Source organism: Symsagittifera roscoffensis, chromosome 1, assembly GCF_963678635.1.
Source record: "Symsagittifera roscoffensis chromosome 1, txSymRosc1.1, whole genome shotgun sequence".
NCBI lineage: Eukaryota > Metazoa > Xenacoelomorpha > Acoela > Convolutidae > Symsagittifera > Symsagittifera roscoffensis.
In genome coordinates, this window is record NC_087062.1 from 93,650,178 (window position 1) to 93,668,094 (window position 17,917).

At 36.3% G+C, this 17,917-nt stretch overlaps 3 protein-coding genes across 3 annotated transcripts in view; all 3 read right to left on the reverse strand.

The window, feature by feature from the left end:
• Window positions 1-17,917, reverse strand: part of LOC134852815 (charged multivesicular body protein 4b-like) — a 326,219-nt gene that overhangs the window by 274,136 nt on the left and 34,166 nt on the right. The gene's annotated exons all lie outside the window — the stretch shown is intronic.
• Window positions 7,994-17,917, reverse strand: part of LOC134852830 (uncharacterized) — a 44,087-nt gene continuing 34,163 nt past the window's right edge. Inside the window, exons 2-3 of the mRNA XM_063868657.1 lie at window positions 11,120-11,278; window positions 7,994-8,775 (exon numbers count right to left, since the gene is read on the reverse strand). Of these exons, the coding sequence (XP_063724727.1) occupies window positions 8,275-8,775; window positions 11,120-11,233 (615 nt within the window). The 5' untranslated portion in view covers window positions 11,234-11,278 and the 3' untranslated portion in view covers window positions 7,994-8,274. The remainder of the gene's footprint in view (window positions 8,776-11,119; window positions 11,279-17,917) is intronic.
• On the reverse strand, window positions 13,638-16,573 carry LOC134852774 (uncharacterized). The gene has a single exon (XM_063868575.1). It carries the CDS (start codon window positions 16,537-16,539, stop codon window positions 13,951-13,953), a length of 2,589 nt encoding a protein of 862 aa, XP_063724645.1. The 5' UTR covers window positions 16,540-16,573; the 3' UTR covers window positions 13,638-13,950.

Sequence of the window (17,917 nt, forward strand, 5' to 3'; positions counted from 1 at the left end):
GCAAACAATTTCTGGAAGGCGAAACAAAAATATTTTTATAACAAACCTTCCAAACAAGCTGAGAAACGGAAGTTTTGCCACAATGTTTCCTGAGGTGCAGCTAAGCTTCGCCAGATATGGTCATTTTGCGTGTCACTAGATCTCGAAATTTTCAAAGTTTTACCAGAAAAATTGCCAAAATCAACAAAAAACCATACCGCCCCACCCCCAATTAACGGAGTTTATTAAGCGCAAAACTTTCATACACATTTCAGTATATTCAAAAGATGATCGTTGCATTCAATAAACTCAGATTTATTCTCGCTCGAACTAAAAATGTGTTATCTTTTCTGTTTTTACTCTTTGCAATTGTTTTCTGAATTTTTAGTTTTTATGTTTTCTTAATCCCCATCATTTACCCAATCCGCTTTGGTTGTGACGTGAGCAGCAGTCAAAAAAATTAGATTTTTTAGTTTGCTCATACCATATGAAAACAAGTCAGTCATTACAGAGCGGATCTAAGATTTTCTCGAGGGTCAAACATATTCTAAGTTTCTGCAACCAAAACACCAAAAGAGCGAATCAGTTAAATCAGTTATCAAAAAAAAACAGACAAAAGTTCATCAAAACGTTTGATGGTTCAAAAACACAATACTTCAAATATCAAAAACTGTCATCATAACTTTGATTTGGGAAAACTTTGAACGCGAAAAATGGTTTTCTCAGAACTGGCTCTTTTTGTTGACCGATGTTCCTTAAAACATGTACAATTTTAGCGACTTTACGAGAAAATTGTGAAAATGAAAAAAACGCCAATTTGCAATTTTTGAGGCGCATATAAAATTTTTCGTGTCGGTCAACCAAAATTCAGGCGGGTGAACCAAAAGTTTTTGAAAGCGAAACTTGTATAAAAACCTCAGAAACACTTGCCAGAACACGACCAAAACAGCTCTAAACAAAAAGTAGAAATAAACCTCGAATTAGCAAAAACTCGGCTACGTGTCGAACTCGAATCTGCCACCTCGCAAATTTGAGTCTCACCCACTAACTACTTAGCCACGGATGCTTAACATCCTCAAATACTAGCCACCAATAACGCAGCTACATATGTTATTAAATTGTCATTTCGATGCAGCAAAAGTAGCACCAAATACAAAAAGACACAATTTTGCAAATAATAAATTGGAAAGCATACAGCCAAATTATGTATAAGTTACTCATTTCAGAAAAATTGCAAGATAATTTGAGTTAGAAACTTTCTGAAATCGAGCTTTTATCATTGTACTGCTGCTTGAAACAAACAATTTTTTTCGATTCATTTGATGAATTACAAATGCATCAGCTATGTTAACTTTTTACTAATCAGCTGCCAAAGCACATATGATAATATACTGCTACCGCAGCCTACTTATTCAAAGATGTCGCCAAAAGTAGCACTTTTATTTGCGAATTAGGTTGAAAAAAAAGTTTGTGTTAATATACTTAGCTTCTCAAGTGTAATGATGGATGAAAATACACATAGTTTCGCATTGCTTAAACCATTAGGTTCTGTTTTGAGACACACCTTTCAGAGATTCAACCCCCTCACCACCCGTTGGTGCTTCTTTATGACATCACTTCTCGGCCGAGCAACCTTAAAATAACTCTAGAGATGCCTTTGGTGCCATTATGTACTCAGATTGCGCAGGGTGAAGCGCGCGCCAAAAAAAACGCAATTTTTGGTCAAAACTTTTTGACGTGCCCAAACAAAATTTCCCGGAAAAGGATCTTTATGTTGTTCTGGGTGCGCTCGGATATCAGTTTGGTCGAACTAAAAAAATTCCACATTTCTGAAATTTATTTGAAAATACGATACCCTCCCCCACCCCAACCCTAGAGAAAACTCTATATCCGCCCCAGTTTAAACTTTTTTTATTGAATAAATTTCTAAACTACGCAATTAATTTTACTGCGGCACATCACTGTCACAACTTTAAGCTATATTATTTTTTGCAAGGTTGAAGAATTTTTTTGGACTATGCAGTCAATTTAGTGTGTTTTTTTTATTTATTTTAGGTCCACGTTTTACATTACTATCAGAGTCTGCACATAGCTAGCCAATTTCTCTTTGTTTTATCAAGTTTGAGATTAGCAGCCATGTAAAGGGATGCTGTTTGGGTTCCCACGGGGGTTGCACTTTGGCTTTCCGTTTAGTTTACGAGATACGAAGATTCGAGATATTTAAAACATTACACAAATTTGAAAATTTTCAGCCCTTTAGTTGGGCGCTGCCAAGGTGCTGGGGGGATTGCAAATCTTGCCCACAAATGTTTCCGCTAAAATGCTTTCAGCTTCCGAGATATGACGTTTTTAATTTCTTTAAAAAATTTCCAGAAAACTGAAAGATTTAATAATTTCCAGAAAAATTTAATAATTTCACAAAATTTGAAATTCCTAACCTTGTAGTTGACTGCATTCAGGGTACCCTCAGGGGATTCAGACCTTGCCTCAAATTGTGAGAGCTCAATTCTTTTTAGTTCTCGAGATTTGACGTTTTTATGTATTTTTTTTTCATGCTACCGTGTAGTTGAGAGCTGGCAGGGACCTCTCAGGAGATGCAAGTCCTAGCTCTAAATTTTACCGCGCAAATCTTTTTCGTTTCCAAAATCTGATGTTTTTTTTATGATCTCCCCTCCGCACCCTCCTAAATCAGCCCCTGTATATATAAATATTTAGAATTTTTTCTTTTGTTTTGTTTGCGATTGTTTTGCGAAGACAACTGTTGTCTTTTATGACTTATTTACTAAATTTTTACTTTTCTCATTGCACCATGTACAAAAAACGACACTTATTAGAAGAACTTATTCATTTGAAGACTTTTTATATGTAGTTTTTATGAACACGGTCGAAACATTTTGTGCTACTTGCACAGCAACCGGCTTTCCTTGTTCTAACTATATGATGCCTCTGACACAGCAACATTTTTTTCAGAGCCTTTCGAAATTGCCATAGTTGCTGGATACATTTCTCTCGTGACGTATTTTGCGGACATTATTGGCAAAAACGCAGCACGACTTATCGCGAAAATGTCGGGCAAACTTTTGTTTAGTGCATATTACAACGGATCTATTGAAGTAATTAACTGGACAATTAATTTTTTGTCACAATTTGAGGATTTGCAGCTAATAGAAGACGAGGTATCAAGAACTTTTAAATTTCTGACCGATGACAAAGCATCTCTTCTACTGATGATGGCATCTCAAAACTACGCGTCGGCATCTTGCGCTCAAATTTTGTTCGACCATGGGTTTCCAGATAAATTACTTCTGCACGAGCTATTTGGAAAAAATGCTCTTCATTACGCAATTTCGTACGAAAACATTGATCTCATTCATGTTTTGCTTGAATCTGAGAATCGACGAAAAATTTTCCTAAGTGTATTGTACGACAAAATGACCGCAGACAACTTTGCTCGTTCTCTTCAATTCGATGACATTGCCAAAGTGTTGGTGGAATATTACGAATCTTTGGTCGAAACAACTCAAGATGAGGATAATGAGCAGCAAAACAGCGACATTGCCAGACTAATTTCAGAAAGGCGCCCATAATGCGAGAAGCTTTGGTCTATCGTTAAGACATTCAATCACTGCTAGCTATAAATACTGTAAATACTTCGATATATAGCACAATTTTCATGTATAATTGTATATTTCCGTTTATTTAGCTGCGCTTTGGAATCAATCGTATCCATCATAGTACAAGCTGGCCACAATATCCAAAAAATAACTGGCATTGACTAAAATGAATGCCTGGCTCTGATATGTTCCAAAAAAATGCCGTTTTCTCTTTTTGAAAAATTTTAGCACAATTGAGAACAGCTAATTTTTCGAAACTATATTCTCAGAACACGGTTTCTCAATTTAAATTTTTGTCCAAATTGAGCATTGGGGTGGAAGATCTTATCTTGGTCTATCTCTGGGTGTAGGGTGATGTTATCCCGATCCAAATAAATCCCTTGCCTTGCTTATTTTGTTTTTAATGTATATTTTGAGAAGTTTGGAATTTATCAAGCTTACTTCTGGCTTTCTCGCTGTCCGTTCTTGCACTAAATTTGTAAATTTGAGTATCGAGCTGAATAACCGATGTACTTACTCATAATAAGAAACTAAAGAGAACGTAGTCCTATTTTTTTTAATGGCAACAGATTTCTAAGTTTACTTACCTCTTTAATTTAATACGAAAAGCTATTGAGCATGGAAAACTGAGAAATCGAACATAGTCAGGGACTTACTTCACAAAAATATAATGATATGAAAGTCATGTCCGACAAAACCAAAAAATAGCAAAACAATTTGACTGAAAACTTAACCGCTCACCTTGCTTGAGTGGATCCATACTAGATGCAATCAATGGTAACCCAATCGTGGCTCTTGATCGTTTGACTGAAACCTACAGACGATTAATGTTCCAGAGAAAATTGTTACTTAAAAACTCAAATAGGTGTGCGTTTCCTATTTTCTTTCATTTATCAAAAAAATGTTAGTCTGACTATGTGGGTATCAGTTTTTGTTGAGATCAGTACTCTCGTCCTCAAGGACAGTTTTTTGAGCCCAAAGAGCATTAAAAATCTTGATCTACTTCAATTCTAGTTCATGTTTGTCTACTTCTCGTGAAAATAAATTATATTCATTTTCCAAGGAATGCTTAGGACTGAGAGGAAAATTTGAGACTTTGGAATTTTCCCAAAGACAACAATTCTATTACCAAGAAGAAGCCGCTTCTGCAGGAAGAACTCGCGCAACCTCTTATTTCGATTGAACTTTTCATCTCAATTTTGAAAGGGTAGTTTTCAAGAAAAATCAAAAGCAGGCCGTGTGACCGGATTAGCAGAGAAGATTCCCGAAATCGGGTTTCTCGATTGAACACTTAACCTGATAATTGGCACAATATTTTTCGAGTTAAGTTACAAAACTTCCAAAAAACGGTCGAAGTTTCAAACTTTCACTTATTTGAAGGCCATAATTGTTTTCAAAAACGGAGCGTAGCAAATTGAAGAGGTAAACTTCCAACAACCTGCTGTGTCGATTAAACCTATGATATCAGATTTGGCAGAATAGTTATCGAGAAAAGTCCAAAAAACGGTCAACAAATCAGATAATTGACATTTCCAAGAATTCTAGCTTTTAGTTTCTAAAAAAATTGCGCAAAGCCGCTTGTGCAGAAGAAAACTGCCAATCTGTATTTTCGATTGAAACCAGAAACCCAGGTTTGGCAGGGTAGTTCTCGAGGTCAGTCAAGAAGTTTCAAAAAACGGTCAAAAAACAAAAAATTTGACTTTTCCGAGGGCCATAATTTTTTGTTTTAAAAAAATTTGGGCGTACTCGCGTATTCAAAGAAGTTTTCCACAACCCGTTTTTGTATTGAACCCAACATATCAGATATGTTAGGATAATTTTTGATAAAACTCACTAAATTATATAAAAAACGCTCAAAAAGTCAAAAAATTGACTTTTCCAAGGACGATAACTTTGTGTAAACAATTTTGAGAGGCCGCTAAAGCATGGAAGCTTCCCAGTACCCGTTATCTCCATTGAACTCACAACCTCAAGTTTGAGTGGTTAGTTTGAAAAAACGTTTGAAAAAAACGAAACCAACGATAATAAAATCAAACATTTCACTATTCCGAGGGCCATAATTATATTAGTCAAAAAAAGTTTGGCAACTAAGCCGACAAAAAAATAAGCAAACAAAAATAGTCGGACGAATTAATTGCTTCGCGCGGATATATTTTCGTCGGCAATAAAACTGGGTTCGAATAAATGACCTTTATCGCCTCAAGAAGAATGCTACCTTCACACTAAACAGGCTAAATTGAAACCACGAACTTGATATACTAATAAAGTAGGCAGACAAGACAAATGATTGTTTCGTCAAACGAGTTATTAGAAAAAAATTTACAACAAAAAATATCAGATCCTTTTTTCCAAAATTATAACATTTAATGCGCGAACCTAATGGAAAGCATAAAGAATAGACTGCATTCATCATTTCTCTGCTGCTTCGGTCTGAAAAGCACAATCAAGGTGGCCATGGTGCCTCGAAATCACTGGCACTGTTTCTCGCGCTGATGAGAATATTACATGAAAAAACTCTCTTTATAAACCTGCTCGAGCGAGTAAAACTTGAGTAAAACTAGGTTTTCACGGCTTATATTAAGCTTAAATAAGCTATTGTAAGCCTACACGGTCACCTTATTAGCTCGAAACTAGACCAGAAATCAAATATTTCAGACCGGTTTTTCTCGACACTGTGAAAAAATTTTGAAGTTCAAAAGGTCATTCGAATCACGACTGAAAGGGCTTTAATGTGATATATCACTCGACCCATTCCGATGATTATTTGTGGTACCTGATTTTTGCAGGGAAAACAAAAAAACTAAAACACCCGAATACAAAGCTCCTCCCCATTTTCAATGGTCGGAACAAAAACTAGGAAAAGAACTTATTCGAAATCAGAGTTGGTAAATTACAAATTACGGAATAACTTTTAATAGTCATTCCTTTATACTCTTGGGTGATTTTTTTTGCTAAAAAAAACAAGTTGAATAAGTTTTAAATAATGAAAAGAACAAATAGTAGCAATAATAATTTAAAGGATATTTTTGAAATTGATGAAACTATTAGAGGTTTAATGTGGATTAGAGAAAAAACATTGAGGGAAATTGGAAAGCAACAACAACGTGATATTTTTAGCGTAATTCAAACAGCCAAACACGCTTCATGGACAAACTTGGAGAATTAGAAAATCATAAGCGATTCTCATAGGCAGGCCAAAATCAAAACGGCTACCTTTTGCTATGATTCCAGATTTTTCAAATTGAAGGCAATTCAAACAAGAATATACAAATTATTGCGAACTCAAAGCAGATCACATATATGAAGAAGGGAATTGTATTTGGTTACCATATTCATGCATTTACCACTCGCGCAACTTAAAAATAAAGAAAATTTGCACAAAGTATTTAATCACATATTTTGTATAACCACTACACGTATAATACTGCTTATGCCAAATCGGAGGAACTTGAGCGCCTTGTTTGGCCAAGAAACAAAGCTAATTCGGGTAGTGGCATTTTAAGATCCGGTCACTACATTATCGTTGAGATTCTAGAGAATTGGTTCCCCACGGCAAAATGTTGTTTTAGATGGAGTATTTCTTTCCGTTTAACTTCTTTGGCCAACAAAGATTTTGCTAGTAAATCATATTTATCAGCACAAGCACGGGCGATTTAAGTGCCATCGCCTTGAAATTGAGAGTGAATCATGGACGGATTAGCTTTGTCTAAGAATCTGCACCGAACAACGACTACCTTATGTACAAAATTTAAGCAAATACGAAATCATCGATCGAAAAACACGGGTTTTAGGAATTTAGACGACAGGAAATTAGACGATCAGAAAATAACGGAATTTAGACAAAAACTTGCGTGCAATTGCGGGAAACTTAATTACAGACTTAAATTATCTTTTGGCAGAGTAAATACTGGTTGTCCGTAAATTCAATTTCTTTGCGATCGTCTAATTTGCTTGTCGTGTAATTCCACAGGCCCCGAAAAACACATAGGAAAAAAGATCAATGCGAATTCTTAAAACTATTTGGCAATGTCTAAATTGAGTAGCACTTCACAGGTGATAAAACTCACAGGTCACTTTTTCTATTAAAAAAAAACTCCAAATTTCTTTCAGGCTACTCCCGACCTCGTTAGAAGTACGGTCCCGACCTCGTTAATGAGTCACATTTTAAAAACGCCAGCCACACCACGTGAAATCTGCGTGACGTGAACTACTTCAAGTCAATGAAAACAGGAAAAGTTTTAAGCATTTCTTAATTACTTAGATGAATTGTTCAAAAATATCTATTTACTGGAAAAACTTTTCAAGGAGAAAAAGTATAAGAAAATCATTCGACCCAAGCTCTCAAAATTGTTATTTTACTGAGACAACGAAGGTAAAATTGGACAAGAAAACAGTAACTGAATCGCAATTTGATAGTTTTGAACGCTAAATTATTTCCTTAATTATTTACGTTATTTTAAATGATTACTCGTCACTTTTTTACGGACCACAGGTAATGTTTTGAGACCGTACTTCTAAATGAGGCTTGTAATGGGAGCATAATTCTAAAGGAGTACCCATTTCAGCTGTAAGCAATTTACCCATCGAAGTAAGATAATCGGATCTCAACTTTGCAACCTAATCAGTTTTGAGCAGTTTTCTCTTTTTCCTGTTCAGTTTTTAAATAATATAATGAGATATATCATTTCACTTTTTTGGGTTCGGGTTTTGGGCTTGCTTGTTTTTGGGCACTTTTCGGATCTCGATCTCCCTCGCCCGTTACTTGAGTTTCATCTTCCTCATCTTCGTCGTCATCCTCGAGATCTGCTCGTGAGGAGCTACCGGTTCTGCTGGCATCGACATAGACCTTGCCCGCATCTTTAGAGTCTCGAGTAAGCACCACTAGAATCATGCGCGACATCAGCAGGATGAGAAACACCGCGACACTTCCTGTTTTGTCGAACTTGTTTCCTATGTAGAAATTACTGAAGAGGTAGTCTGCATATTGCAGAAGGAGCATCAAGTTCGCCATGTTTCCCACAAAGAGGGGAAGAAAAAACATAAGCAGCAGCAGACCACAGAAGGCTTCATTGGATCCCATCATCTGACGATAGACTGAAGGCAACATGGAAGGAACCTCCAATTTCTGCTGAACAATTAGCTTGAAGAAACTTCCTTTGAAAAGCTCTTTGTGTTGGGTTTTCTGAAACAATCGGCGTAATTTAAACCATGCCTTTCGGTGAGTTCTTCAACCGAAACAGCTTTATATTTCACAAAAAAATTTTCATATCGAAATTACATAAGATTCATAGTCAGAATTTCTACATTGGACGAACCCAGGTCCCTTGCTCCGAAAGACGCCATATCTCGATAGTTTTGCGATAGTTTCTTTTGAAAGAAAGAAAGTTTATTTCTCCAAATCAAAATATTAAAATCAGAGTTATTCTCTATTTCAGAGTTATTATCGCTAATCCTGAAAATTTTAGAGAAACAAGTGGGGATAGACAAAAAGCATTTTTCATGGCTACTTTGGCTATACCTGAAATTTAATATACATAAAAAAAATGAAAAACTTGATTATACTTTATTTAAACAGAAAATAAAGCGACACAAAAAATATATTCATGTTGCTTAAATAAGCGGAAAATGATAATGAAAACATTCATACAATTCAACTATTAACAATAAAAAGCAATGAGAAGCAATGAAAAAACATCGCCACACAAAGAGCTGCAAAAGAGTTTATTAACGCAAGTAAACAGAAAAAACACAAATTGTATTTTTGAAAAATTTTAGGCTTTCGAATTTTAAAGAAAAAAATTCTATGCCCTTGAAGCTCTTTGAATTTCTGGAACAATTTGTGATGGGTACTTTTTTTTGATAAAATCAACCCTTTTATAGTTCGATAAGAAAGGAAATGAAAAGAACATAAATAAAATCAAAAGTCAAATCGCGAAAAATACATTTGAGCCTGAACAATTTTTAAGTCTTTTCCTGAAAAAAAAACAGAAGCAAAAAATCATAGCGATCTATATAAGTGTCTGAACTACTTTCATCGATTCTTTTCTTGGAACAAGAATTTTAAAAGAACAAAAAAATCAATTCAATGCTAGTTAAATGTAACATTTATTAAGCTATTAAGAGCTCTGATTTTTGTAGCTTTTTACCTATGTCAATTGCTCCTTATTGAAAAAAATACAACAGAAAATTTGTCTGAAATACAAAATTTTCTTAAATTTTTTTTTTTGATATTTGAAAATTCGTCCTAATTTTGAATCTCTTTATTTCAATCGGTGTGATGAGATTATTGTATGCTACTTGCAGAGCTACTGGCTAACCTTGTACAGCTATAGTTTTCATTAAGACCAGTGAAAACATCAAAATCTCGGAAACTGACTTGATAAGATAGGTTTTTGAGTAAGAACTTAAATTACAAATGGAATGTTTGAGCTATGTGATACAGTACCAAACTGAGAAAAAAGGGAAATGCTCTTTTTCAAATTTCATCATCTGTATTAATTAAGCGATTTTCCAAAATTTTCAAATAAATGGCGATTTGTCGAATTCTCGAATATTTGATACTTCATGATTCATGACTTAACACCGTGAAGATAAGCTTAAATGACTGCCGAGTAGCATTGACCTCATTTCTTTAGCAACTAAATTGTAATTTAAAAATTTTTTAAAAACTAGTCCAAGATAAAAAGAAATGATTTTAAAAGGTTATATATCATAAAAAACAATTTGATTGTAAAATTTGATATACAGCCCTTGGATTTCACTTTCATCGATTCCGAGTAAAAAGTATCTTCAAATTTGTGAACAGAAACGCTTTCATCATATGTATTACTGATACAAAATGTCATGGCTGATTATGTCGATAGTTACAGAAGGAATCAAAAATAACCCATTCAGACCAGCTGCATGATTTACGCTTCAAGGAACTTTGAACCACATCTAGGCTAGCTTTTCACATATTGGCATCCTCTATTTGCAGCTAACTTGGTTATTCTGCTATTGTCAAAACCCACTTACTTGACTATTATACTGTGCCTGGGTTAAAACAGTACGATTTAAAAACAGAAATCGGGTTAACAACTTCAGTTATTTCGATTTGCCTTCTGACATCAAGGGCATTTCGATCCATATTTAAAGCTATGCCTATAGTCAGAGCCACTATAGTCTTATTTCACATGTAGCATGAAGAAAACTGTTTCAATCAATCACAACCGATTATTTTAATCAAGTAATAGCTCCTAAAACCGATTTTCAAGTATGTTTTACTGCTCATTTCAGCTCAGCTTTATGTGTCTCATATAGCACCGGAATGAAACGCTCATCCATCTTTTATTACTTGGCAATAAATAATAGGACCAGTAGTACTTGGGTTTCTACTTTGGATCAGAAAACAATGAACTAATAAAAAAGGATCTACTTAACAATCCTTATTTTACGAAATAGGGGAAGATGGTTGAACCATTATCGGATATTTCCAATGGTAGATATTATGAGGTAAACCCCATATTACAGATTAAATGTGTACTAACTAGTGATTTATGCATTTCGACGCTGAACCATGGACCCAGTTTGTTCAGGCCCATGATGATGAAGTAGAGTCCTAGGATGACAGACAACATCTTGACACTCATAGCTGCAGCCATTCTTCGATTCTACCACTGAAAGTCTCTTAATGACAAGATCAAACAACTGAAATCATACACAATTCAGATCAAACCACACTCTGTCCAGCTCCTAAAAGTGGTTAGCCCAAAAATACGTCAAGATTATGAACTTTTAAGACAGCAACCCGCAAACAGTGGAATATTTACAAGTAGCTGACACCCCTCTATTCTTCTAAAAGGAAATCATTTTGGAGAAAACGCTACTCTTTATTAGCCGTCCTATTAAAAACTATCGAGTCTCTGATATGTAGTAAATCTGACCGGAAAACTTTTTAACACATATTGCAAAAATGGGAAAATTGTTTTTTTTTCAATAGTTTGTAAAAAATCTAAATAACGTAATTTTTTTTTAATTTCGAATGAATTTGTTAACGATTTCGAGCAAAATTCATCGTCATCTTAATAAACATAAAATTTAAAACAAATTAACAACAATTCTTGCAAACCAAAACTTAAAACTCATACACTTGAACCATATGGAATATTGAAAAAAAAAATCTTTCTAAAGTACAGAATATTGAACGTAAGGAAACAAAACAACTAACTTGTATATATGCCCTGAAAGCTCTTTGAATCTTACGAAAAATTTATGATTGGTGCTTTTTTGATAAAATTAACCAAATTTGAGAAAATTGGATCATTAGGTAAAAATTTCGTTTCGCAGGGAAATCTGATAATTAAAATCCATGTTGGAAATTAGAAGTCGATTACATGTTTCGTGAACTTTCGCTGTTCGATAGTGGAGTTTGGCTTCCTTTTAGCAAAAGAAATGAAGCAAACTTTAAAAAAGCAAAATCAAACCACGAAAAATCAGAAGTGAGCGTGAACAAATTTCAAGACTTTTTACTCAAAAAACAAAAATAATCCCAAAGCCTGTATAAGAGGACTCACTACGATCATTACTCTAAAAATAGCTGAAATTTCAAGAAACGTTTTTGGACTGTTTTTTCAATTTACTTCGAGATGGAATATTCCATTTTGCAAAAAGTACAAGTCCTGGACGGTCTCGAGCCCCAGACCTTGGGTCATCTTGATCCTTGAACTTAGAGTATCTATGAGCCAAACTTTCAAATGATTCACTGACTCTATTAGACAAGCTGTTGTTAAACTGAAAAAAGGTATCAATTCCGATTTGATAAGGCTTGATAATCGCCAGCGTAACCACCAATGCATTGAAAATAGAAAAAAAAGAGACGATATCGATCATTTTCTCTTAAAAACGGAATTCGACAGTTTTCTCGACACTAAAACAGTGGTGGGAATAAAAAATTAAGCTTCAAGAAAAAATAATTATTTTAAAAAAAGATTAAGGAGAAAACACGAGATTTTGTAGACAATGTAGTTCGAATCAAAACTGAAAGCGTCTTAAAATGATGTATCACTGGATAATCTCTTAACACTTACTTAAGATGTCCCGACTCGCGTGAAAAATTTAATCCAAATTTATCCTCACCCCACTTGAATATTGCACCACTTGCGAAAGAAAAATGTGCAAAGGCCAAAAAAATTTAAAAGCTGTCATAAATGTTAGGAAAATTAAGAAAACAACTCGAAAACACAAAAGAAATTTTTTGAAACATAAGTACTTGTACATTACCGGAATACTTTGAAAGGGTTTTTAATTATAGTCAGAAAAGCTTGACAAAATGCGCTGCCGCAACTAAGCCGACAAAAACTAAGCGGGCAAACAAAAATTCGACAAAGACTTTGGCCAGAATTGAACCAAGGTCCTAGCCCGATTCGAACCACGGACCTTTGTTTTCGCAAACATGTGCGGTTCTACACGCTACATGAACGGATTAACCCCTTGATTTTGATTTTATGAGCCGAGGTGTCAAATGAAGCATTGATTTTGTCATGATAGTTGTCCACCCGAAAAAAGTCTGTATTCCAATTTGATAGAGCTTGCTGAATCAGAGCAGTATTTCTCGACAGACAAATGTTCGAAACATTTTCTTGGAATCTAAATCACGGCATCTAACAGGGTGGCTTGAAACTGATACCGTTCTCAATCAAATGATTCCATACCCGAGCTTGGTTAAAAGCCGGGAATTATTGTAAATTATAACAAAGAAAGCCAGTTTTCAGGAAAGTTGGTAACAAAAATAGTCAACTAACTTGAAAAACTTAATTAAGTCCTTTCTGGTTTATGGTTCAAAAAATACCAATTTTTTCTTTAAATGGATCTTGAATCAACTGTGATCGGAACAAGCTGTCTAGCTCACATTGCATTGGGCTAATGATGCTAAGATATCGTCAGTTTGCTTAATTCTCTGCGCTTCTTTTTGATCATTTGAAAACAATATTATACAAACTCAATTAATCTATTGAATTCAAATCATAAATAGTAGCAAAATCTCAAAGATTAAATGCAAAACTCCCAATAACTATTTTACTTTCTAGTATTTTTAAATAACCAGAATAGAACAGGCAACAAATAAGCCAAATCTCATAAATTGTGATTTATGCAAAAAAAGGTAGCAGGTTTGATTTACGAATAGAAATAAATTTGTTAAAAAACAATTTTGTCTATTAATTTGGAATCGCGTGCATGCAAAGCTGTGAAAACCCAAAAATGTATAGCAATTTCTGGCGGTTCATGTGTACGATACAATCCAATTGAAGGTAACATCCTTCAAGCATGCCTGATTGGTTCTATCGTGGTTCTAGGGAAACAATGTTGAGACGATGTCGTCTCAGATGTAGGAGAACTGCCAAATGTCGAAAAAGCAGGCGACTGAATGAAGGTAGAAATAGGTTACAAAAGGAGTCGTTGCCACTCTGATATACACCCAACTCTCCCAGTAGAACTGCTGCTCAACCCGGTGGATGTTTGCTCCTAGCCTATACACCATCAGCATCCACAGCGCCACGTTGCACGCCAGTATAAACACTATGTACTTCCTAGAGCTTGGGTCGTTTTTACGAGTAGCCTGTCTTTTCAGAGCGTCCAGCAGAAAAATGACCTGGAGCAAAGCTTGCAAAAGACACATGGTGTAACTTAATGTCGGGACAATAGTCTGTAAGAGATCGTTTTCTAACTGTAGAAAGTGTCCAAAGCACGAGACGATACAAAATAGGTAGTATACAAAAATTGCAACTAAAGACATCAGAAGAAGAGGTTTGTCAAAAATATTGTGGTACGTTTTCTTCGCTGAGAACAATTGGAAGGCTATTATGCACTTGAAAATAGTGGCTATCATTAAAACCATCAACACAATAAGATATACGTGGTACGCGATTACTACACTTTCGATCCCCTGACTGTTTTCGCCGCTGTCGCTTCTTTTATTAGCTTCGTCTCGGTATACGGCAAACAGGAATATGAAAATGGTAGACACTAGGAAAACTAGCAGTCCCATCAGAATGCCTATGCTTGTATGATGACAGTTGAAGTATTTGGATCTCTGACTGAGGTTGTAGGTCAGTCTACTGCTGATTCGTTTAGCACGTTTCTTAACATTGCACCACATGTTAGTTATGAAGGCGGTAGCCAGAATCGCAAAGTTTATCGCAAAAGGGTAACCGTACTTGGACACTGAAGTCGAGAAGTGGAGCAACGTCTTGTTCGGATTTGAGTAGTTCTCTTGGCATTTAAGATTTCGCTCCAACTGCAAAAAATCTTCCAGCTCACTAGGGGGTTTGGTAACATTGGCCGGTAAATCGGACGGTAATTTGAGTTTGACCTTATTTGAGGAGTAGAATTGCTCTAAAGACACCTCAGACGCAACTTCCGATACGACTGTGGTAAAAACCAGGTAAAGGTTAAGTGCTGTAAAATGTGCCAGAGCTACGGAGACTAAACATTTTTGTAGCGAAATATAAACTTTGGAGTGAACTATTATTAGATAAACCTCTAGGTAGCAGAAAACGAGCACAAAGCCATAATGGAACAGTTTAGGGACGTGCTCTTCCATGCACAAGTCCATAATAAATGCAATTGAAGCGCTGATTTTAGCAATTTGGTGCAAGGAAGTTAGAAGGCACAGAATTATCAATGCGCCCCTGAGGTAAACACTACAATGCCTGTGGTCTCGAACAAAACCCTTTGGGTCGTGCTTGGACAACTGGCAAATAAATATGAGAAATACTGCGAAAATTACACCGATGATGTAGAGAAGCACTGAGAAGATGTGAATGGTTGACTTCTTAACTGCCCCAGGTCTGTAATATTGACATGCGAACAGGTTAAACGATACCAGACAAACAATCACGCAATACGCAATACTCAGGTATTTCGAAGAACCAAATCTCTGAAGGAGCGACTTATCTTCTTCTATAAATTCGTCCTCTTCGCTCATTGGCACCATAATTCCTAAAGGATTCATACTGGGGTTCATAAGCGAAGGCCTTGGTAATGTGTGCATACCATCAGCAGCCGCCCTGGACAATGTGGCCGCTCTAACTTGACCCATAGTACCAAACTGGTGCGGTCTCTGCATAGTTAAAAAGCCCGACCTATCATTCAGTATCTCCTGAGAGTGAATCCGCTGATGGCTTGCTAAAGTCGAAAACTCTGGAAATCTGGAAGGTGGTCTGAAGCCCTCAATATTAGACTGGATCGTCGGATCATCTTGCCTCGGCTGATTTCCCATGGTACCATCTCGACTCCCTGTCCCGTATGGTTGGTTCGATGACGATGAAGACACTCTTTGTGCACGGGGAAGAGATGTTGGATTCCTGTTGATTGGGTAGTCATCAGAGAGAATTGCCCCAGCTAGATGTCCAGTCGCGTTTAACTCCTCGTTTGTTGGAGGAGGAGGTAATGGAGAAGACATTTTCGGCGATGAAGGAGTTTGAGGCGAATTTTCGTTCTCAGAGTTGGTACTGTTAATGACGACTTGTGCATTGACATGAACCAATGAGCTATTCATACCCCTCATCAGACTTCCCGATCCAACTGAATTGATACGCGACCGCGTTTGCTCTAAACTACCAGTCATTCCTTCATCTAGAACTGCGGGTGGTTGGGGCGCTGGACGCCTAGGGGGGCCTAACACATCTTCGGACTGCTTAGCTCCTCGAGATTCGAATGGCTGCTGGACAGTTTTGTCAAAGTCTGGCGTAGGAGGTGTCACTTTGAACGTCACATTACCATTGTCATCTCCCGTAGGCGAGGAGGAGTGTTGGCTGTCGTCATAAACTTCCTCTGAGTCGGGAGGTGGTGGCATAGGAGGCGGACGTGAAGGAACCTTCAGTGGACCTTGCGACAAAGTACTGTGGTTGCTGAGAGCAGATCCAGGTCGCTCATCGTCATTGTACGTAATTCTGTATGACATCGACATCGTACAGATTTTTCGACGAAACGCTACATTTTGGATCTATCGAAAATCAAAAAAGTTAATTGGTCGTCTCAAATTAACGGCAGATGCGATGATACAAAAAAAATATATTGTCTTGAAAAAATCTCTTCAGCGGCACAAACAGAACAGGTCCCATTCAAATTTTCACGAGCGCTTCAAAATCAAGAAAGTCAATTGTTGTCAAAATAAATTTAACCAATCGTAATCCATAAAAAAACACTTTAATAGCCAAATGAAGATATTTTCAAATACGCAAATGTATGTCAGACATACTAGAAATTAGGTTTAAAATGAGGAACAGTTGAATGTATTGCTCAAAAAGATTTATAAACCATTGACAAAAGAATTTAAAACTTTAACTGCCAAATGAAGATAATTTCAAATATGCAAGTGTACGTCAAACATAAAAACATTTGAATTGAAACGAGGTATATGTAACATTCGCCCAAAAACTACACAGTGACGGAGCGTATAAAAAGTACCTATTGACGACTGGCCGGCGTCAGTTACCTAGATTCTACTCGTTTTTCACCGTCTCGACCTAGCCAGTTGATTTTCTAGTCTGTCTAGGGCTAAGTAAAAAGATACCATTTTTAGGCCATCAGTCAAACGACTTTTAATGAGCTTCCGATTACATGCGAAAGCAACCACATAGCTGGGTCTCGGATCCTCAGACTACAAGATTGCTATTATAAACACGGCTCGAATATCCTATTTTACTATGTTTTAGGTGAAAGTTCTATATTAAATCCATTGGAGATGGATTGACCCTTTCCTTTTTCTAGCTACTTATATTCTAAAATAACAAATAATACCGGTGTTCATTCAAAGGTTTATGGCATCAGAGTAGCTGAAAAGTCAGTTCTTCACAGTCCTTCACCATATATTGTCTCTGCTTTTTCTGTAATGACGTCGTGGCACGGGAGGGTACTGCTCTTTACTTCTTCCCCACAGAAGCCCCATTTCTGGCTAATTCCTTCCGCTAAATGTCTAATCGTGCGTGATCGTCACGATAATACAACCAACGATGCGGGGAACAAATGAGTAATATACTCACTAAGCTTTTCAGTAATTTTAAACGCATACGCAAAATGCCAACGAGTTGGGAAACAGCGGCTGTAACACCCATTCACAAAAAGAACGACCCAAAAGATGTTGAAAACTATCGCCCAATCTCCCTTCTAAACATTGACAGCAAAATCTTTCAAAAATGCATGTACTCTCCACTCTACGAGAACTTTAAAGACCATCTTTCCATAAACCAACACGGTTTTGTGAGAAAACGCTCCGTTATGAGCAACGTGATCCAATTCCTCAATCGAAACTACAAAGCCCTGGATGAAAATCCCCATGATGAGAT

Bases quoted from the DNA above. Each gene is read 5' to 3' on its own strand.
- LOC134852774 (XM_063868575.1), bottom strand. From the start codon at position 16,539: ATGTCGATGTCATACAGAATTACGTACAATGACGATGAGCGACCTGGA.